The sequence below is a fragment of the Cladophialophora immunda genome (genome assembly GCF_000835495.1).
Source record: "Cladophialophora immunda strain CBS 83496 unplaced genomic scaffold supercont1.7, whole genome shotgun sequence".
Taxonomy (NCBI): domain Eukaryota; kingdom Fungi; phylum Ascomycota; class Eurotiomycetes; order Chaetothyriales; family Herpotrichiellaceae; genus Cladophialophora; species Cladophialophora immunda.
In genome coordinates this window covers 236,672-257,142 of record NW_015622547.1, presented here as the reverse complement: position 1 = coordinate 257,142, position 20,471 = coordinate 236,672, and the positions used below count along the sequence as shown (strand labels likewise).

The window sequence follows — 20,471 nt, the reverse complement described above, 5'->3', positions numbered from 1 at the left end:
GCGCCTACCAAAGGCCCTCGCAAGCCTGGCTGGTCTGTTATTGGGCACTCTAGCCTCGCCCTGCCAAGTTTGGGCTGCGGGCATCTTCCTTCCGCCCCATGACGCAGTCATCCTGCACCTGCTTCACGCCCATGATGCCCGCCGCCTGCGACCATGTTTGAAACTTGCTGCTCAGCCATGACAGCAACCGTGGCTGTGACACTGGATTCGCGATCTAGTGATCCTATTCTTCTGGTAGTCTTTCATCAATCTAAACCATTATCGTCTGGGCACGAGGAGATCATCGCTTGACCGCGAGCTACTCGTAGCCATCACATGGCTGCGCACTTGTCACTTTATCCCAGGGCCACGTAACGATTCCCTCTTGGAAAATTCTTAAGCTTTCTATGTGCTCAAAGGTTTCCCTTACCGTTGCCTGGAGATGAGTGCTTGATCTCTCTTCCTCTCTCCCCTCTGTGCTTCGCCCCATCCCTTCAAGATGTCTGCTCAAGACGCCGTCACAAATGTCCAACAGAAACCCGCGGACAAACCTGCGAACGGCTCCGGGGCCAATGGCGATGTCAAAGTCCCCAAGATCAGTGTCGATGCTCCCACCTCACCTAGCGGCTCGGTACCGCCAGCCGGACAACTCTTGACGGGCAAACAAGAGCATTATCTCAAGCGAGAACTCATCTCCCGCCAGGTCTCGGACGAGATCACCGAATTGAGCAGTCCAACTGCCCTTCAACGTTTTGGCGCTCCTTTCCGCTCGCAATATGGCGAAGTCTCGCCCATGGATTCGGAGTTGCCCATCCTGCGATACATCTTTGTCAACCATGTTCGCAATTTTCCTTTCCTCGACCAGGCGAAAGAGAAGGAATTCTGGCAAGACAAATTACAGACGTTCCTCGAATCCTTTGCTAGCAAATACATTTCCTCCTCGGAAGACAGGCTAGAAGAGACCAAGAGGAAGAAATTGGCAAGAAAATCAGAAAAGTTGGTAGAGCTGATGATGGTGTCTGGCGTGCCCACGGCTTCTGGGTATGAAGAGAGAATACGTTTCGCCGAGATGGAAGTGGTGGAACGGGGTGCGAACGAACAAGGCCTGGTTGTGAATATCCCTGAAGGAAACTACATTAACGACTGGGATATCAATGTGGCCGGTGTGAGAATCACCTCGGTCAAAAGGACCGTTCGCTACCATCAGCACGCCGAGTTCCTGATACGAGTCAAAAGACCCGACCAGCCAGAAGTGTATATCGGAAGACGATATGGTGAATTTGTAAAGCTGCACAAAAGGCTACGGACTGAGATGCCGGGGAAAATTCTCCCCCCTCTCCCGCGGAAGAACAAATCCTCCACTTTCACATCTGTCCTACCGTCAGGAGAAGACGACACCTCATCGCTCTCTTCCGTATCTACTGGAGCCAGTGTAGAAGAATCTGGGAGGAACTTTTTGCCCGTCCATCGACGGTTGAAGTCATCCAACTCTCTGAGTCCCAACGCGGGTTCAGGCTCACCCAAGTCCTCAGCATCCCCGAAAAGGAGTTTGTCGAGAGACAGAAGTGCCAGCCCTAGCCCGGGAACCATCCGACTACATCGAGAAGACCAAAGAGTGTCACTAAGAGCTTTCTTGCGGACTCTTTTGCAAAACCCAAATATCGCGCAGTCGAAATCCATGTCTGATTTCCTGACTCTTCAACCTATCGGGCTCAATGAAGAAGAATCGGAAGATATTGAACGACGAAAAGAGATGGACGCGAGGCGGTTGGAAGAGCAGAGGAAGTTCTACGACATCGCCCGAAAACGAGCGGCCGAGCTAGACACCTACATGGAGAAATTCCGAAGGAATATCGTCGAGGCGAATGGCTTGACCAAGCTATTTGCTGAGATCCGAAGCAAAGAGAAACTCGAAGACTTGAGTCCCGAGTATCAGAAATTTGCAGAATGGCTTAGGATCGAAGTGGCAGCCACCATTTACCACCTGTTCCTGGCGGAAGACAACTCCCCTGAGCTGTTTGCCCAGGCAAGACGGATACATTCTCTAGTGCCATACACGGTATTGAAGAATGTGATCCGAATAGCCAATCCAGCAGCAGTTATGTCTGGTGTGTTGGATCTCTTTCTGGCACAACCCTTTGGCGCAAGGTCTTTGCTACAACGGATATTCGCCCAGACTCTGGCAGATGGAATCCGGCAATTCCAGAGATCAATCGATGGCGTTGCCGGACAAGTGCAAGACCCAATCTTGGTCAACAAAATCAAAGCTTTCGTTGACAGCCCTGAGGAAACCAAAAACATTGTCCGGACAGAGGCGAGCACGGAACAAATTGACCTTGTCGTGGCAATCCTCAGATCAGAACAATTTGAACCTGAACTCACGCCGCCGCAAATTCAACGGGTCTTCAACGCATGGGTGGCGTGGAACAGCGCAGTGGAGAACGAAGACGAAGAGCTCAAACAGGGTGCCGAAATGTTTTCGCACCTCAAGCAACTGCTCAAGTTAATGACTCGGCAACGTGACAAGGCCATGATGGCAGCCATGATCGAGGAGCCCAATACTCTACAGTTATTCCGCGATTTATTCACCATCTTCTACGAGCCGCTAATTCGAGTATACAAATCCGCAAATGTTTACAGTTCCATCACGGACTTCGCCCGCTTCGCTGACGACGCAATCAAAACGGTCGAGATCGCACAACGGCAAGACGTGTCCGCGGATCCGAATCAGACTGTGCAGTCATTCATCGACCTCTGTGCTAGACACGAACATAACTTGTATAAATTCATTCATGAAGTCCATACCCATGACAACGGCCTCTTCACCGCCTTGATGGGTTGGATCGAGGGCATTCTCGAATTCCTCCGGAAAGGCCCCAGGAGCGGCGGGAGATTGGATATGAATGCGATTTTGCGTGGGGCATTAGACATGGGGGCGGTGGACAGGGAGATCGTCATCACAGAGGTCGATGCGTTGATCAAGTGGCAGGAGGCGCGAAAGCAGTGGCATAGTGATAAGACGAGGCAGAAAATGGCGGCTGAGGGAACAGGGTCCGGCAATTCTTCAGAGGCGGCGACGGGGATGCCGGGGGCGAACTTCCGGAGCAGCGATTTCGGATTGCATGAGGTGAGTTTCTTCCCCTGTCCTTTCTTCGTCGCATTAGCCTTTAATGTTGAGTCTTTGCTGACGATTCGGTGTCGTTGCAGGGCGATCTGATGGACCTCCGCATTTCCGACGATGAAGATGAGCTTGACTCGGACGAAGAAGATGCAGAAGACGATCTCGACCCTCTCTCGGCTGAACGGCGTCGCCGTAGAAAGGCACAAGACAGGTTGAGGAGAAGCGCTGGCGAGCCTGTGAAGCCGGAAGTCATCGAGGTGCTGAAACTGCGCGAGTCGTTTGTGTCAATGCTGCGAGCTGTTTTGAGTGATTGAAGGGACAGTAATGGAACGAATATATAGTCGAACGTGGCCCGCATGAATTCCTATGGGCTGCACAGAGGACTGGACAGGTCTGAACGGCAAGCATAGAATACCCTTGGAGAGCTACTGCTGGGAAAAGACGTATACGTTACAGGTTCTGGTAAACATCGCATATACCTGCATTTTGTCTTTACCATCCTGCCACCTACAAAATGTCACCGGCCACCTCTGTGTAGGCCTCAGGGCTCCTAAGGGGTACCGGTGAGGTGTCGTCTGCCCCCGGTAAATAGACAACGAGTTGTTGTAGGATCAGGGGTTAAGTCTACGGGGGGAACGCTCACTGCCGACAGGCATCATTTGGCAATGCGGAGCAGTGATCCTATATCAGGAAAGCAGCACGGGGACCCGATGTGGTCGATACTTGGAAGAGCCCACGGTCAATCCGAAAGTCATTGACGCCCTTCAGCTCGACTGAATAGGACCGGTTGCCCAAGAAACAAGAAGGCAGACTTGGTCTCTCCAATGGGACACCGTTTCACATCTGTCAGCTTGTGGACTACACTCGCAAGTGCAAGGAGAAGCGGTTGGCTGTTCGATATATTGCTGGCAGACGATTCCAGAATACGAAGTGCCTTGAGCCACGGTATCACTCTGGGCTCAGGCCTCGTCCAAAGACATTACCCCTTATTGACTTCCACAAACAGACAGGGAGAGAAATGAGGCCTGTCTCGGGATGGAAGCACTGATACGGCGAAAATCGTGCTCCAAAAGCTTCCCTCGACGGCTCTACACGGATCGTTAAGTCTTGGAACGAGGCTCTTGCATGTGCTCTTCTCCGCGATTCTGTCTAGGGACAACGGTTCAAGGCCCAACTCCACACTTACTAGGGCTGGTCTCAGAAATATCATTGATGGTGTGAAGCCAGGCAGACATGTGTCGGGCGAAGCTCGATGAACATGTGAAATATCTGGTTGATTTTCCACAGAGCAGACGAATCAAAAAATTCCAAAGGGAAAATGAGGCTGTTGACGAGCTTGATTGGCCCACTGCTGGGAAATAGCAGCGCCTCGAGTTGAGACCAATGAGTGCTATGGCGTTTCATTGGGCGACACGCTGCAATTTGCTTTCTCGGAATTTCCGGGAGATGATTGGGGACAAAAGCAGCTCAGAGACTTGTAGCATTTTTGCAAACCAAACAGGGACCCAGTGGCGTGATTCGCGTCTGCGACGATCGGAGGCGGTCGAGGTTGACTTGACGAGAAAGGTAGCAGGAAAAGCAGGAGGGAGGAAGATTGGGGCAGGCAGCGCATCACGCAACAGCGCATCCGGGACGCGATAGCCTGATTGGGCACGTTGTGGTGATGGAATCTTTAAGCGAGGGACTGTGGTGGAAACGCATGCAACGTTGCTGCTGACACATGAATACGGGCGAGAGTGGAGGACGAGGAGGCGACAGAGGGTCCCTGGGTTTCCGGGTTAGCAAGCTGGCGCAGCAAAAGCGAAGGACCACGAGGGAGAAGAAGGAAAACAAGGTGGCAGGGCAGCGGGAAGACAGGGAAGCCCAGGGACGTGCAGGATGCGGTCACCGCTGCCGAGCAGGAGTGGAAGCCGATCACATGATGTGGACACGTTTTTTCCTTGCGTCAGCGGTGCGGCCTGCAGGCTGCGGGCATTGCAGCTGGGAAGCTTTTGTGTGGGTTGAGGAGATGTCTGGAGGTGTGCGAGGTAGACGTAGGCATCTGGTCATTGCAGCTGATTGTTGTGAGCACCCTGATCACATTTCCAGAGTCGAGTCCATTCAGGCTTCGACACATAGCCACTCGGTCCTGGTGCAGCTTCAGGTGTTGAGGAGAAAAGTGATGGGCATGCGCGGAGCTAGCACCAGAAAAGGAATAGCGGCAGTATGGGTCACCCGGGTCACGAGGCAGCTTGGTGGTTGGCTCTTGCCTCAACCAAGCAAATTCAAGCGAGCAGAAAAACCTTGAACCAGGCAATCATCGTAGTGACTTTCGTAGCCTGGCCCGTAGTACAACCTTCGCACAGTAGTTAAGTGGGCAGTGGGCAGCGGGCTGCGGGCAGAAGTTGTTTTTGCTTGGGGGCCCTGGCTCCCTGCAGCTGGTCGCCGAACAGAACAAGAGACGAGCAAAAAACCTTGGAAGCGAGTCAACTGAGCCAAAAGCCGCCCCCCCTCCCCGTCGCCCACTCATCCTCTGCGTTTTTCCTCCTCCCTTTTGTATCGCCCAATCGCCCCTCGCCTGCTGGTTTCAACTTCACCTCCTTCACCCAATCACCCAATCACCCTCCAGCTGGCCCGACTATTCTGTCGAACTTGCCAGCCCCTTCACCACTCACACAGTGTCTTTGCTCGCTACCGCAAAGCAGCACGCAACGCACGACATCATCTTTCTCTTCCCTCCGGCCCTTCACGTGGGTCCCGCCCAGTCTCACGAAGTTGCGCGAGTCGAACGAAAGAGGTGACCAGGAAGAAAAAGCCCCGAACCAACCCGAGGCCAGGCGGCTCTCCAGCCTACAACCAACAAGCCCAAGCACAAGACCAAACCCAAGCCCCCAAAGCTGTGGCCGAATCATCTCCCTCAAACACCCTCGACCTGGTCGACTGCACCATCCAATTTGATTCGACTGCTCTCTCCACGATCCACGTTGCTGGTAAACAATCACCACCTATCACCATTCACCCTCAACTCGCTCCTATAGAGCCTTGCGCGCATCGACCATATCAAAAGGTCAAACATACCACAAACCCTCAACAACGACGTGGACAAGAGAATTGCTGCAGATTCGTTGTGTGTGCGCGCGCGCGCAGGCCGGCCGGTGATCTCATCAGCCCCCCCCGAGGACAAGCGCAACAAGCCATCCATCAGCCCGACAAGCCATCAACACAAACCCCCTCCCACCCACCCCCCAGTCACCCAGCCAGCTCTGCAATCTGCAAGCCCACCCGCTACTGCCATTACTCACCGCGGTAGACCACCCGCCCTCACCGCTGGCAATCTGTCTATCACAACACACGCAAATTGACTGCCACACATCACCGATTTGACGGACCGACCGCCAGTTCCGTGTCCCAAAAAGCCATCCTCCACCGCTGTACTTCCGCTACCGCCCATTGACAGCGCTTCCCACCCAACCGCACATTATTTGGCAAAACTTCACGTCACTGTCGCCCTGTAAAATCGCGACTGGATCAACTTCCGATCTTGCTTGTTGCCTGTCGCCTCTTGGATCAAGAACGCGTTGGTGACCAGCTTCATCGTTGTCGCGGGCGCAGAAAAAGTGCCATTGCGACCTCAGCGCCAACTAGATTTGTAAACCCGACCAGCTTCATTTTGTGGGCAGCAATTGCGTCGGCTGTCGCATCACTTGGGCACGACCCGTGGTTGTTCCGAGACGAGAACCAAATCCCACAAAATTCTTCCCCCCTCTCCAAAAAGACCAGAAATTTCATCATCTACAAGAATAGATACTGGCTGCCCGTCTCCGGGTTTGCGTGTTGACTGTGGGACGGAACTAAAAGGTGAGTTGCATGGAGTTGCCAACACATCACTGCATGCGCGCCTCCAATCGATTGCTACATAACCATTCCCACCCGACCCCATCCTCCAATAATCGCCTCTGCGCTCTACCAGAGCCAATACTGATTCACACTGTCCTCAGTGCGTAGTCTGGCAATCGAATCGCAGCTTACCTTCCTTCCGCGCCCTCGAATCATTCCTCTCAGACGCCCGCAATCCAAACAAATCCATTCCAGCCTGCGGCGCGTCGCATCAGAGCTTCGGGAAAGCTGGAGCAGCGCCAGCAAGCGGCGACGACAAGTAACGACAGCAACGTCGGCCGGTGGAGAAGGCAGGGAAAAGAGCTGGAAAACAGAGCCCGCTGCGTGACGTCGAAGTCAGGCATCCTCATCCCGCGCCACACTCTGCTCCCCTCGAGAGCAGAAGTGACAACTCATCAAAGCGCTAGACCCCAGCTTCTCCTGCAAAGAAGCCCAATCTGAGGCGAACTCAGCCCGGGTGTCGACGGTTGCAGCAACATCCCGGACCCTATCTCGCCTCATTTGTTGACTTGTCTTTGTCAATATAGTGAGTGGACCGCTGGGTTTGACTCCTTCGACACTTTCAGACCAAGTCTGCTCCTCATCTGCTCTGCCACCGACCAAGGTCAGTATTGGTGCTCTGCCGGCGATCCAGTGACCGCCGTGAGCTGCGCTAGCAACTAACGCAAGGGACCAGGCTCCAACCTGCCGCTGTTAGACCCTCCTATCAGAGTGTCGAGGCGCCGTGGTTGCAACATTTCAAGGCACAACAGCCCCCCGAGAGCGCGTCTCAGCTATTCGACCATCACCTTTTGCGGCCTTGCTCGACCTCTTAACTGCCCAGCTTAGCCTCCGGAGACCTGCGTCTTTCCGTACGCGCGACAGCTGAGGCGAACCAGCAAGTCCATCTCTGCGGGCCGAGAACCTTCTCTTTTCTCTGCAGCCCCGAATCCATTATCAGCACTGAGCCAGACGTTCGACCTTTGTAGTGGAAGGCGTCCTTCGTGATGGAATACCCTCCTCAGTACCAGCAACACGCCCAACACCCCCATATGCAGGGAGGTTACCAGACATCGCCTCAGAGTGCCGGTCCCGGTGCCCTCCAGTCGCCATCCGGCCCTCAATCGCATATGCAACAACCCCATCCCAATCAAGCCTCTCCCATTCTCCCGTCCCAGACCCAGAATCACTATCAACCTCAGTCGGCCGGCGGTGTCCATCAGTCCATCGCTTATCCGCAATATGGTGTTGGTACGGGGATGACACAAGGCTATGGCATATCGCCGACTCAGGCTGCGGCCATGGCTACTGCGGCGGCATCAGGTTAGTCTACACCCCTTGTTCTGGAGCATCTTGATGAGATTCATCTGTTAACACCACATCATAGGACAAATGCCGCCCCTACCATCCACTGTGAGCATGCCCCAAGCAGGACAGATGAATCAACAGAGACGCATGAGCCAGCACATCACGAGTCCTCACGGCCAAGTCTCCCAGCCTGTCCTGAACCATAACATGCCTCGACAGTCTGTGCCCCCGACAATGCCTCCTCCTCAGCAACCTGTACAACCACCACAGGAAGAGATTGTAGCGGGAAGCGCCGAGGAATCTCCATTGTATGTCAATGCGAAGCAATTCCATCGCATTCTGAAACGCCGTGTTGCTCGACAGAAGCTCGAAGAGCAGCTGAGGCTCACCTCCAAGGGACGAAAGCCGTATCTTCATGAGTCGAGGCACAATCACGCGATGCGCCGACCTCGTGGTCCAGGAGGTCGGTTCTTGACTGCCGACGAGGTTGCGGCGTTGGAGAAGAATCAAGGTGAGGGCACCGAGAACGGTACGCCCGCGACCAAGAAAGCCGACAACGTGTCCTCGGGCACTAAGAGAAAGGCCGGCCCTGCCGACAACGAAACCCCTGTCAAGAGATCCAAACTCGCCAGCGAAAGTGCAGAAGAAGAGGATGACGATGATGGTGAGGAAGACACGGGCTGAGCCTGTTGTCTTTCGACAGCCACATTGGACATTCTTTTCCATCTCTTTCCTTTGTTGTGCATATCAAGGGGGGGCCTGCCACTTTAGCAAGCGTTGTTTCGTCTGAGGATGGGAGAGAAGCATCGTTCTCGGTGGGAGGTCTTTTGAATTTCAATGACTTGCTGGTCTCGCAGGGATAATCCGTTGATCACCCTTACTTTTCCTTTGTCCACCAATATCAAACATTACAGAGAGTACGGGCTCACGCCAGGACACGCCAAACTTATCGTCACAAGCTGACGAACTTGCATTTCCAATCTGCCTCCAACGCGATGGGTTGGCGGCAACACTACCGTCTTCTTGTCCACACCAACAACAACCAAAACCCGACTGCCGCGACGACCAGCCGTCTACTGCAAGATACCCGCATCATCTTCGACCTAACGCCTGTCGCTTCCGAATGCAATTTGCTTTCCACTTTCGGTTTACCATCCGAAACTTTCCTTTTGCTATACATCCATGGACAGACTCGGGCGTCGGAAGTAATGTACCTGGAATCGACTTTGGAATGACGACGAGAAGAGGTGGCGGCAGTCTTTGTGTTCCTTGCAGGACGACTCGAGTGCTTGCACCGACCACAGCTATGCAAGGGACACAGACAGTCCTACCGGAACTCAAAGCTGGGGATTCTAGAAACAAGGACTCACCTCACCGTGAAAAGGGACAAGGCAGATAAGCGACACAATATGGGAAATCGGAGGGTATTTGAGCCTTTTTTGCACTGCGAAAACCGGATGGGAGGATACATTGGGCAAAGGAGAACGACCGAAGTGCACGCGCACGACCAATGGACGGCATCATTTTCTTTCTCTCCTTCGACCACAGGTTCGTGTTCATCGACTGAGCAGAACCTCTTTTTCAGTATCGACAATCCTTTTATTACTTCTCTCACCCATCACCATTGACGATCGTTGAACGAAACCGCCTGACGAATCTCCTTGTGCGAATCTGTGTTTGCGTGTTTCCGAAATGTATTTTGAACAGATTGCCTCTGCATGCTTGGTTGGTGGAACTCACAGGGACGGGACTTGGGGACAAAGGAAGGTGGGATGAGGAGCATTACAACAGGGCTGGAACACCTGGGCTATGAGGTGTGACGAATGACTAGGCTGGGCTTGGTTGAGGTAGCAAAGAATGCTGCCTGGTGCAGTGAAGGGCGTGCTGTTGGGGTACGAGGATCGTTCTACTCCTTGTCTTCACCTTCTGCGCCATGATACAATCTCTAGAGGAGGTTTGCCATGGTATGGAAGGAAAGAGAGAGGGCAGAAGATGGCCTGCGTTTGAGGATCGTGGTTGTCGATGGCATTGACTGTACAGATTCAGATTGGGCTGGATGCTCGCGACAGTGTCTCTTTCCTTTCTAGCTGAGCTATTGAGAAATTGTCAATCATATATGCTTTTTAATAACCATCCCCCGTCCGAGACATTGATCTTTGACAAGAGAGTTCCTGGTTCCTTGACGCACAATAAGTACTTTGGACGTATCGTGTGTGCTCTCACTCGTTTGCCATGGTCATACATGACAGCTTACTGTCTGCCACTGCCTTACATGTACATGCTATAAGGCTTTGGGAAGATTTTTCAAAATGTCACTTTTGTGCAGTTTTGATGCGGATGCCTGTCTACTTTTGTTTGTTTGCAGCCTTTCTTCTAACGGTCTAGATCTGTGTGACTGCGTTGTAGTCTGTCTGTCTGTCTGTCTGTCTGTCTGGTGGTAAACGATGCCGCGCCATGCTGATGAATGAACTCAGTCGTTGCGAGTAGCAGGAAAGAAGGAAGGTTGAATTCGCAAGCTCTCACTCCCCCGTTCCTGTTCTCCCAGGATGATGCAAACCAGATGCGAAAGCATCCCAAAAGTTCGCCGGTAGCGTAAAAGACAGCCATCCTCCCCCAGCTATGTACTGTGTGCAGTTCAAAAAACCCATTCACCCCAGCCCTCACAACGCCACTTGCTGAGTGAATCGCCCTCTCGGAAACCTGCTCTTATCATGATGCGTTGCGTCTCATGCGATAGCTCTGCGAGGCGACAGTCAAGTGGATGGAATTCGTAGCAATGCGTATGTGTCTCATATGATACTCTTGGGATTTGGCATTTGTAGTTGTTAACAAGGCTGGGCGCCGGTAGCTTATAGTAGGTCACCGCGATGGAAATTCGAACGTTTTGTCATGACTGAGGCCGCTCCAACTGTTGCCAAAGCCCGCGCGGCCCAGTCAAATAGGCGAGACCTAGAAGACCCAGTCCTCTTCGACAGACCTGATAGCCCATTCGAACTTCTCACGCAGGGTCTTTGAGAAGAACTTCTCGATGGGCACGCTGAATTTCTTGCTGAAGACCACAGTCAACCGCGGGTCGATGTAGTTCTGCGAGAAAGAGGTGGTTAGCAAGCCTGATGCTATTATGACGGCAAGGGAGGGGGTGTGGCGCAGGACTTACGATCTTCGAAGTTCCCAATGCCACCTCTTTATTATTCTCTTTGTCTTCGGCCTGTACGGACATGGTAGCAATCCTCGCGTCAAACTTCTTGACGTGCTCTTCCAGCTTCTCGACTGTCGGAGACTTTCCCTCAGCCTCAACCTTCTTGGTCTTGTTCTCCTTCTGGAATCTTTTCTCTAGCTCCTTGACCGCCTTCAGACGTTCCTCGAGCTCCTTCGGCTTCATCTCTTTCTCACCTTCCGCTTTGAGCTTCTCGTTGTCCTTTTCGAATTTCTTGGTGATCTTGATCTTCTGCTCTTCGACCAAGAAAGCTTGATGTTCCTGGATCCACGCCTCATCCAGGTCGTCTGGCAGCTCAAAGTACTCTGCACCCTTCTTCTTCTTGATCTTTGGATCAACGTCGAGCATCATCTGTTTGACGCGCCATTGCTGGTACTTGAGACCTTTGATTCGATCGCCCAATTTCTCCATCTGACCGGCATGTCCGGCTGCGACGGTTCGCTTATGGTTGCAGAGAATTGCAACTTTTCGATTCGCGTCGTTGTAATCCTTGATCTTCTCGGCTATTGTACCTTCAGATCTCATCTCGGAAAGTAGCTTGGCCATTGTAAAAGACGCGTTGTAGGTACGGAAGACTTTGGCAGTCAAGCCAGGCATGTAGTTCTTCAGGTGGTTGTTGAGTTGAGTCGTGGTCAGTCTGTCAAATATGTCGTCTCCCTCACTCTTCGGTGGTTTCTTGAAAATCTTGAGATTCTTGAATACTTGCGCGTCCACCTCGAACTCTTCATGGAAGCGGATGCTGTCTTTCCCCAGGAAGTCGAAGATGACCGTATTAGGAGCTCGCAAAGTGATGTGCTCATATTTCAAAGAACAACAGCCGACCGTTTCAGCCTCGTCGTCTCCTTTCTCATTACCAGCACGAAGGGCGAATTGATCGATGAGGTACATGGCGGTTGCCTTTTGTCGATCTGCCATCAGTTCTGACTTAAGCTCCTTTCGGTAGTCTTTGCGAATCCGATCAATGTGCTTCTTGAGTTCACGAGCCTTCTCGAACTTCTTGTAGTCGCTCTGGCCTTTCACGTCAGAGTTTGCAGCCAGCATGACATACTTGTAATTGCCGTTGATATTCTCCTGCCACATGGCCAGCCATGTCCCTTGCTTGTCGTGTTTGATTTCTTTCCAGCTATGACCCTCTGGCGGAGTAGGAACGGTTGCCTCCTTGCCGATGTTAATCGTGATCTGCTCAGGCATGACTCTCGTCTTGACTTTGCCGGTTTTGGGATGATCACCGCGGCCACGGAAAAGACCAGGAGGTTCAACTCGGAAGTTGCCAACCTTTTGTTTCTTGCCGTCCCAGACGCAGTACATGTAGGGAGCCTCGGCTTCGTCTTTTGCTGCTTTGATAGCTTTCTTCTCCTCTTTCGACAGAGCCTTTTTCGCTGCCCTTTCAGCTTCGTAGTGATCGAAGATGGGTCTGAAGTCGCACTTGGCAAATTCTTTGATCTCCACCTTCTCCCCATTTCTGTTCTTCGCGCCGCCAGTCTTCTTCAGAATATCCTTGAAGTCGCCGAAAAAGTTTTTCTGGAATGTTGGATTCTCCACGTTGTGCGTCGAGTTGAGCATACTGCCGAAGAAACCGGCCACTTCCTCTGCATCGGGGTGGAGGGTCATGGGTTCGCCGTCGTATTTCATCTTAACATGTTTGGGAAGTGGCTGGTAAGGAGGTGGGAAGACAACGCCATTGTGCTGCAAAGTTTCCCACTTGTTTGTTCCATCACCCTTGGTTGGATCCTCCCACCATTTAACTTCGTCCTCTTCGTCCTCTTCATCTTCAGGATCGGCGCTCTCTTCCTTTTTGACTGCCTTGGACTTCTTCGCGGGCGAGGGGGCTTCGGCCTTGACTTTTTTCGCGGGTTTGGACGGCTCGACTTTGTTTTTCTTAGTAGTAGCTGCGGGTGCCCGCTTCGATAGAGGCTTGTCGTCGTCACTGGATTCCTCCTTTTTTACTCTCTTTGCCGGGACGGCCTTTTTGGGAGCCTTTCCAGCCTCCTTCTCGTCTCTTCGGATCTGCTTTGCTTCCTTCTCCGCTGCTTTCTCAATTTTCTGCTTTTGCTTGGCAAGCTTCTGGCCGAGAGGCACGTCTGAGTCTGATTCTTCACCAATTTGATGAGCTGAGACTCGGGGTGGCTTCTGCATAACCTTGCCGTTTGCCTGGGCTCTGGAGACGAGAGGGGCATCGTCAGAATCGGATTCGACGGCAGCTAAAGTCTTTCTCTTTTTGCTCTGCATCCACATCAGCCATGATGGATTCTCAAGAGGCAGATTCGGAAACTGAGGGGGTCGCATACCAGTGGTAGGTCGTCGTCGCTGCTTTCTGGCTCGGCATAAGATGGTCGCGTGAGGCTCTCCCGGGCCTTACGCTTTGCAGCAGCGACACCGTTCGTGAGGCTGTCCTTGTGGCCAGGTGGTGATAACTCTTCAATCTTCACCTCACCATTTGCCATCGAAATGCCGGGCACCACTTCGCCATTGGTAGGGATCTGTCGATCCATTGCAGCGTCGAGTGAGGATGGGATTTTGGAGGAAGACAGAGGTGCAACTGCGTGCAACGTCAGTTAGGACAAGAAAGTTGAGATGCAGATAGAATAGCGTTGGAGCACGTAACGCAAATGCGGATGACTGGAGTCGTCGATTGTGGTAGGGAGAGCGTACCTCCGTTTGTGCCATTTGTCCTTCTTGAGCCCGCGAGGGGCATATCATCGTCGGAAGAGTCCATGATGCGCGTGAAAGAGACAGAGCGCAGAGGCCTAGCGAAAACGGGTGGTCGAGTCTGAACGGCTAATAATGGAGGTGGGCGTGGACAGAAATGAGAGGCGACAGATTGAAGTGACCTCCAAAACGCGCCTCGGAAATTCGGAATGGTGGGCGAACCTCGATAGCAACAATGGGGACCGTGCGTGTGTGGTTGGTATGAGAGAGAGGCGATTGAGAGAGGCGTCGACAAGGGATTGAAGGACGGGTGGCTTGGTGTAAGAGAGAGACAATGAGAGAAGAAGAAAGAAGAAGTGAAGGAATGGGCGAGGCCGAGAAGGAAAATCGAAGGAGGGAAAGTCAGAGTGCAGTCCAAGTCCACCCGACCAGGCGATTCGTGAGGCCGTTCTGGAGACTGGAGGAAGGGGATCCAAAATGCCCACTCCGATTCCCGTTCTATCGACGATTTTCTGATCGAAACGCACTAGTCCCAAGATGGCTAGCGCGTCTTCCCACCGGCGAGCTCTGCTCGGAACCTCAGTTTGTTCATTGACCAGCTGCCCTCGCACCAACCGAATCTCCTCTCCCTCTCATCCAGTCCATCTCCCATCACTGCTCCCTCACGGCCTCGTGGTCAGCCAATTCTCGCCATGATGCTGTCCAGAGCTGTGAGACCGGCCCTTGTGGCTGGCAATGCGGCCCTTGCAAAGTGAGTTGGCTGCAAAATCTCAGGAGCTTGGAACCAACGTAACTGACCATCATCAGGACGGCTGTCCCTCAAGTCGCCGGCTATGCTACGCTACGAGAAATCGAGAGTATGCGATTGGTGGCAGGAAGCCCTGGTTGCAGTTGCTGACTCTTCACAGGTCGTCTCAAGTCCATCCGCAACATTGAAAAGATCACCAAAACCATGAAAATTGTGGCCTCCACCAAGCTCACCCGTGCGCAAAAGGCTATGACCGAATCCAGATCCTATGGGCAAACATCAAACAAGGTCTTTGAAGAGGCGGAAACGAAACCATTGGAGGAGAAGAAGACACTGTTGGTGGTTGCCAGCTCCGACAAGGGACTTTGCGGTGGTATCCATTCCGGACTGTCGCGCACCACCCGTCGAATGCTCGAACAGGATCCAAACCTCGACATTGTCATCATCGGTGAAAAATGCAAGGCGCAGATCGGCCGTTCCAACCCCAGGAATGTTTTGTTGAGCTTTGCTGGTCTCGGAAGAGACGTCCCTTCCTTTGCCGACGCCCAGGCCATTGCCGACCAACTCGTCCTGCTTCCGGAGGAATATGCAAGCATTAAGATCCTCTACAACAAGTTCATCAACGCCCAAAGCTATGAACCTGTCACGGTGGAGGCATATTCCGAGGAGGCCATCACACAATCTCCCAACTTCGCCGCCTTTGAGATTGACGACGAAGTTCTCGCCAACCTTCGAGAATATGCCTTGGCCAACTCTCTCTACTGGGCTCTTGCCGAAGGCCATGCTTGTGAGCAATCCGCCAGGAGAAACGCCATGGATGTAAGTTGTGATCTGATACCCTGGCTTGAAATCTGCGCTGACGAGATGCCCCTAGAACGCGTCCAAGAACGCTGGAGAAATGATCGGCAAATTTACCATCTTGTACAACAGAACCCGACAAGCTGTCATTACCGGAGAATTGGTCGAAATCATCACTGGTGCCACTGCCTCAGAAGACATGTAGGCTTCGTTTCAAAAAGAGAAAGTTGTACATAACTGCCAAACCCCAATTTTTACCGCTGTCAAAGAAGAATCCAGCGGATTTCATGCCCAGTTTGTGTTGTCGAGCAGCTTCTTGTCATTCGCGTGTTTTCTGCAAAGGTCTTCACTCTGCTCACCTTGTGGCAGTGTGGTGTGCCAACTCTGACGCCATTTGAACGCATTCCCGCCTCGTCGTGACTTCACGAACATCCTTTGTCTACCGCTGCCTCAACGTGATCCCCAACTCGGCAATACTGCCTAAGTGGGCTTGCAACTAACTATGATTTGATTTAAATTCGAGGAATCTGCCATCGCAGAAGATGACAGACCATCCCACAGTTCTCGAGAGCGCCCATTAAATTGTGAAATCTTGTGCACACCCTGTCGACATGAGCAGCGTTCAATGCGAAGATGGGTTTTCGGACCGTGACGAGTCGTCGTACCGACCACGATCATGCGGTTTAATGCGGTCACAACTCTACGGAAGGATGAAGGTCGAGTCTTGGGATCGGGACCTTTTCAGTCCACTCTCAGTCCCTGACGCAGACGGCGAAGTCGAGTACGAGTACTGGATTGACGAGTTTTTGAACGTGCATGCGACTCGGAAATTCAGTCTCGACGTGGATCCCTCCATCGATAATCTCCCTGATGCAACCGTGAGCTCGGATGACACTGCAAGTGTTGGCGAAGTCGACGCAGACGACACTGGTGCGCCTCACGATGAAGAACTCAGAATCCAGAGCCTGCACGGCACTACCATGTCTCACAGCAACGTCGAGCCCCTTGTCGACCATGCCCAAAAGCAAGAGCCTGTCAACTCTCTCTTGATCATCACTTGTGTCGCAACATGCACGCTCTTCGCCCTCGATCCGCGTCAATTCCTCGACACTGTCCTCCTGTTGCTCCTGTTCGCACCATTCCCACGCCTCGCCCGCCACTTGAGATATTGCCTTCTTATTCCCATCATGAGTGCGGATTTGGAAACAAAGTTGGAGGGTGCGGTCGCTTTCGGCTGCTTGGTCTTTATGGGAAAGGATTGACCGAATGTATGATCGGGGGTGAACGACGACAAAGAACCCATGAGATGAGGCGCCGAATCAATGATGCTGGGAAAGTGTCATGGACAATGGAAGACGAAGGACAGGCTGTGGGCTGACCGGGGAAAGGAATGGCAGAGGTGCTCTCATCAAACAAACTGCGCAGTGGAAAGAGATTCGCAAAGGATTCGGGCAATGCATATGAAAACTGTTAAGTGTTGGCCCATGATATCCATGGCCTTCCTTCTTCTAACTCTCTATGATGGTAAGCATATCAGAACTGGCGCCTCTCAATGTGTTGTCCACCACTGACCAATTCCAGAATCCTGCCAACTTCACCATCTCTCCGTTGTTCTTTGTTGATTCACAGGGACAACTGCGCTGACAAAATGGTAGGCAAAGCTCACTGCCTTGTCATCCCTAGGCAGAAGCGAACTGCCTAGATAGTGGTAGCCTCGAACAAACTGCCTGGTAACGTTCAATACTGCCTCGCAAACCCGTCTTCTGCTGCCCCGGGTTCCATCCCATATATACCTCCTCTTCTATCCAATGAGCGGGTTCTGGACAGCCATATCAACCAGCCCACAACAGAAACACAACTATACTTCGAATCTCCAAATCTGTCTTACGCTCCGCCTGCGCTTCCTCAGCCCGTCATGCCATTCCCAATCCCAGCCAACTATGCCATCCCAAGCAAGCGAAAGCCCGAACTCCCGTATTTCGAGCTGACAGGAGAAAACCACACAGGTCCTCGCAGGGTCGAATGTAGCAGATCGCTTATTGACGTCGATGCGGATTTCTTCCTGAACCTCGTGACACCGCGCCGCCCCGAGACCCCGGAACCAACTGACATGACTGACTACTACTACGCCGCGTATTTCCAGCAGGAGATGGACGGCTTCGAGGCCTTTGATCCCGTTGATCGAGCCGTCTTCTTCGTCCTCGCCCTCGACGCCACAGCCAGTGAGATCGAGGCACATCGCAATGCGGGCGGCCACGCTCCCACGCAGCTGCAGATCGGGGAGCTCCTCATGCAGGTGGACGAGGTCTACGAGGAAATCATGACTGATCCAGAGTGTGAGGTCCTCCGGGACTACAACTGGCAGAAGGCCCTGGGCGTCGCCTTCCCCAAATACCGCCAGGAAATTCAGCAGCTGATCCTGTCGCGCCCTGAGCAAAGCATCCCAAAGACCTCCCTGTGGAACATGGTCACCACCACTGAGCTTGTTGTCGTCGGTGCTATTCTCTCCTTGGCTCTCGTCCCGCTTATGTGTATGGCAGTTACATCTGAGGCTGGATTCCACACTCTTCTGTCATCGTTCCGGTCCGTGAGTCGTGTTTGGGCTTTCCTGTGAGGCGGTCACCGTTGAATTTCTTCTCGACATGGTACGTCTTCAGACGATCGCGTCCTAGGCAACCCCGGAAGTGGTGTCGGGTGGTTGAACACGACCGCAGAGGGCCATCAGGGCGGGGCAAGCAGACTGCCGCTCGGTAAGTTGGGTATCTATGTGTTTTTATGAGTGAGATGAGAGTTCGGTTCCGGATCTGCTACCAGGACACCTGTACCCAGAGCTTGGATGAACAAAGGTCAGACCATGGCACAGATCTGACTCGGTAGCAGAGGCGTGGGGATATGGGTGGTTTCTTCAGGTATTGTGCCCTTACTTGTACGAGCAGACAGGTGTGCGCTATCGGTTAGAACAAGGCAAGTGAATGCACGGAATGGCGCCGGACTATTCACCACCTTGTTGGACTTGGGAAAAGGTCTGGGGGGCTGCCTATGCTGTGCACAATCTGCAAAGGCGCCTGGACCGTCTTGTGTAGTTGTGTAGGAGGGCTCTAGACGGTCAAATCCAAAATATTATCAGAATAGCATGGACTTCCTTGTATGCGAGTACGGGTGTCTTCTGGCTTGTTGGTCAGATCAGAATAGTGACGAAGCTGATCGCAGGTCTCGTGATTCTTGACCTCCTGTGATGGCTCAGCCTTGCAGCCTTGTAGCCTTGCGGCCCACGTCCTCTAGCGCTTCGGCACCGTGAACGACTCCATCCGTCAGAGACGAGATATTAACCGCCACACTTGTCACGATCATGGCAGATGATCTCTTTGAACACGGAGAGAAAGGTGCTTTTGAGGTCACTTATGAAGTCCCGTGAGGAGAAAAACTCAAGCCAGCCTATGGTCCGCGCCGCGGGCCGACATGGAGACTCCTGTGAGGCGAAGAAGCATCCGCGCCCAAGCTCTCTTCCACTTCCTGCACGCTCTCATTCCATCATTTGTTGACCTCGCGCGCCCCTTTGGGATGTTTTCTAAAGGCTCAACATAGTCGCGCTCACTGATTAGACACCCGCATCCAGCGCGGGTTTGTCATGTTTGACAATCCGTGCAAGCAAACGTTGTCTCTCCAGCTTTTCATACGCCTCTTAGAATGTTCTTGCCCGCACACACCTTTCTTTTCATTGATTTCTCCCCTTCATTCCCACCAGTACTGGCTTTTTGACTCCGTGGTCTTCTCCCCCAGCCTCCCGCTTCGAGCCATCTTCGATCCTTCGTGCTGCCAGTCATGGAGGACTCAAGTCCCTACACGCCCTCCAAGTACATCGTGCCACAGCTGAGACAGCGTTCCGCCAGCAGGAATATCATTCCCACAGACCTTCCGCCCCGATTCAACGTGCTAGGCTTCACCAACGGCACTTCTCGCAACCTCGGACCCGGGACAGCCCTGACCAGTATTCTCGAGTCGCCATTATCCACTTCAGCCGATCCGGAGACGACACATCTCGCCGAAAACGCCGCACTGATCAGTTCTCCAGCGCAAGGTTCAGTGACGATGAACCCGTCCCCCTCCATGCCTGCAGCTCCGCACCATCCTGTCACTGCATTCAAGAAGTTCCTGCCCAAGAATCTCAGAGAAGGCGACCCTGACCTGTACCTCATTGCCTTCCAGGAGCAGCTCGTGTTCCAGATCAAGGAGATGACACTCGCTTCCAAGCGGACCAACCTGCCTCAACACCTCGTCTCACCGCTGGCCTACCTCCGAGCCTTGGCTCACACGGTTGATCAAATCAAGCAGCCGCGACAGCACACCACCACGAGAGTGACGCGGGCGAAGAAAGGTGAACAGATCCAGAAGCTTCTGGACTCACTCGGAAACGAAGGTGAGGGCGGCTTGAAGGATGACTTGGACCGTCAGAACAAAACTCCCGATCAAGACGACGGGCTTCATGATCTTATCGCCTCCTACGACTGTGATCTCCGCAAACAACTCTGGGCATTGAAGCCGAGGGTCGTTGGACAATGGGTCGTCCTCCGAATCATCGTGATCGCGGTCGGTGTCCTGATCTTGTTGATCTACTCCAGGTCGTTGCATTTCTGAGGCAATCCGGGTGATTGGCGCGTCAGTCCGCGTGCAGTCATCCTGATGCTCTGCCAACATCAAGGAGACAGACAGCTGTATGATGTGCTCTATACTGAAGACATCGTCCGACACAGGACTGACGAGATTTGAGCTGCAACAAAGGAGTTTTGGCCGATGCA

General features: G+C 52.9%; 4 protein-coding genes across 6 annotated transcripts; 3 read left to right on the top strand and 1 right to left on the bottom strand.

Moving 5' to 3' along the window:
- The first annotated feature begins 136 nt into the window (after positions 1 to 136).
- Positions 137 to 3,620, top strand: PV07_10919 (uncharacterized protein). Its single transcript, XM_016398296.1, has 2 exons — positions 137 to 3,106; positions 3,187 to 3,620. Exons 1-2 carry the CDS (start codon positions 479 to 481, stop codon positions 3,412 to 3,414), a joined length of 2,856 nt encoding a protein of 951 aa, XP_016242858.1. The 5' UTR covers positions 137 to 478; the 3' UTR covers positions 3,415 to 3,620.
- Positions 3,621 to 6,314: 2,694 nt separating this feature from the next.
- PV07_10918 lies at positions 6,315 to 10,396 on the top strand. Of its 2 annotated transcripts, XM_016398295.1 has the most exons (4): positions 6,315 to 6,937; positions 7,078 to 7,580; positions 7,653 to 8,278; positions 8,343 to 10,396. In XM_016398295.1, exons 3-4 carry the CDS (start codon positions 7,963 to 7,965, stop codon positions 8,945 to 8,947), a joined length of 921 nt encoding a protein of 306 aa, XP_016242857.1. In that variant the 5' UTR covers positions 6,315 to 6,937; positions 7,078 to 7,580; positions 7,653 to 7,962; the 3' UTR covers positions 8,948 to 10,396. The 2 variants fall into 2 exon arrangements, with proteins under 2 accessions (XP_016242857.1, XP_016242856.1); XM_016398294.1 differs by having other exon boundaries at positions 7,078 to 8,278.
- A 273-nt stretch (positions 10,397 to 10,669) lies between these two features.
- Positions 10,670 to 14,577, bottom strand: PV07_10917. Of its 2 annotated transcripts, XM_016398292.1 has the most exons (4): positions 14,133 to 14,577; positions 13,769 to 14,019; positions 11,421 to 13,703; positions 10,670 to 11,347 (listed from the first exon to the last, which is right to left on the bottom strand). In XM_016398292.1, the coding sequence occupies exons 1-4, from the start codon at positions 14,194 to 14,196 to the stop codon at positions 11,213 to 11,215; spliced, it is 2,733 nt and encodes a 910-aa protein (XP_016242854.1). In that variant the 5' UTR covers positions 14,197 to 14,577; the 3' UTR covers positions 10,670 to 11,212. The 2 variants fall into 2 exon arrangements, with proteins under 2 accessions (XP_016242854.1, XP_016242855.1); XM_016398293.1 differs by having other exon boundaries at positions 11,421 to 14,019.
- A 156-nt stretch (positions 14,578 to 14,733) lies between these two features.
- Positions 14,734 to 16,064, top strand: PV07_10916 (ATP synthase F1, gamma subunit). Its single transcript, XM_016398291.1, has 4 exons — positions 14,734 to 14,880; positions 14,937 to 14,986; positions 15,038 to 15,696; positions 15,752 to 16,064. The coding sequence occupies exons 1-4, from the start codon at positions 14,822 to 14,824 to the stop codon at positions 15,878 to 15,880; spliced, it is 897 nt and encodes a 298-aa protein (XP_016242853.1). The 5' UTR covers positions 14,734 to 14,821; the 3' UTR covers positions 15,881 to 16,064.
- Positions 16,065 to 20,471: the final 4,407 nt, after the last annotated feature.

Excerpts from the sequence above, each read along its gene's own strand:
- PV07_10919 (XM_016398296.1), top strand. The coding sequence starts at position 479 with ATGTCTGCTCAAGACGCCGTCACAAATGTCCAACAGAAACCCGCGGAC. Across the intron at positions 3,107-3,186 it reads GCGATTTCGGATTGCATGAG|GGCGATCTGATGGACCTCCG; the intron begins GTGAGTTTCTTC and ends GTGTCGTTGCAG.
- PV07_10918 (XM_016398295.1), top strand. The coding sequence starts at position 7,963 with ATGGAATACCCTCCTCAGTACCAGCAACACGCCCAACACCCCCATATG. Across the intron at positions 8,279-8,342 it reads GGCTACTGCGGCGGCATCAG|GACAAATGCCGCCCCTACCA; the intron begins GTTAGTCTACAC and ends ACCACATCATAG.
- PV07_10917 (XM_016398292.1), bottom strand. The coding sequence starts at position 14,196 with ATGGACTCTTCCGACGATGATATGCCCCTCGCGGGCTCAAGAAGGACA. Across the intron at positions 14,020-14,132 it reads GACAAATGGCACAAACGGAG|TTGCACCTCTGTCTTCCTCC; the intron begins GTACGCTCTCCC and ends CGTTGCACGCAG. Across the intron at positions 11,348-11,420 it reads CATTGGGAACTTCGAAGATC|AACTACATCGACCCGCGGTT; the intron begins GTAAGTCCTGCG and ends TCTTTCTCGCAG.
- PV07_10916 (XM_016398291.1), top strand. The coding sequence starts at position 14,822 with ATGATGCTGTCCAGAGCTGTGAGACCGGCCCTTGTGGCTGGCAATGCG. Across the intron at positions 14,987-15,037 it reads TACGCTACGAGAAATCGAGA|GTCGTCTCAAGTCCATCCGC; the intron begins GTATGCGATTGG and ends GACTCTTCACAG. Across the intron at positions 15,697-15,751 it reads CCAGGAGAAACGCCATGGAT|AACGCGTCCAAGAACGCTGG; the intron begins GTAAGTTGTGAT and ends AGATGCCCCTAG.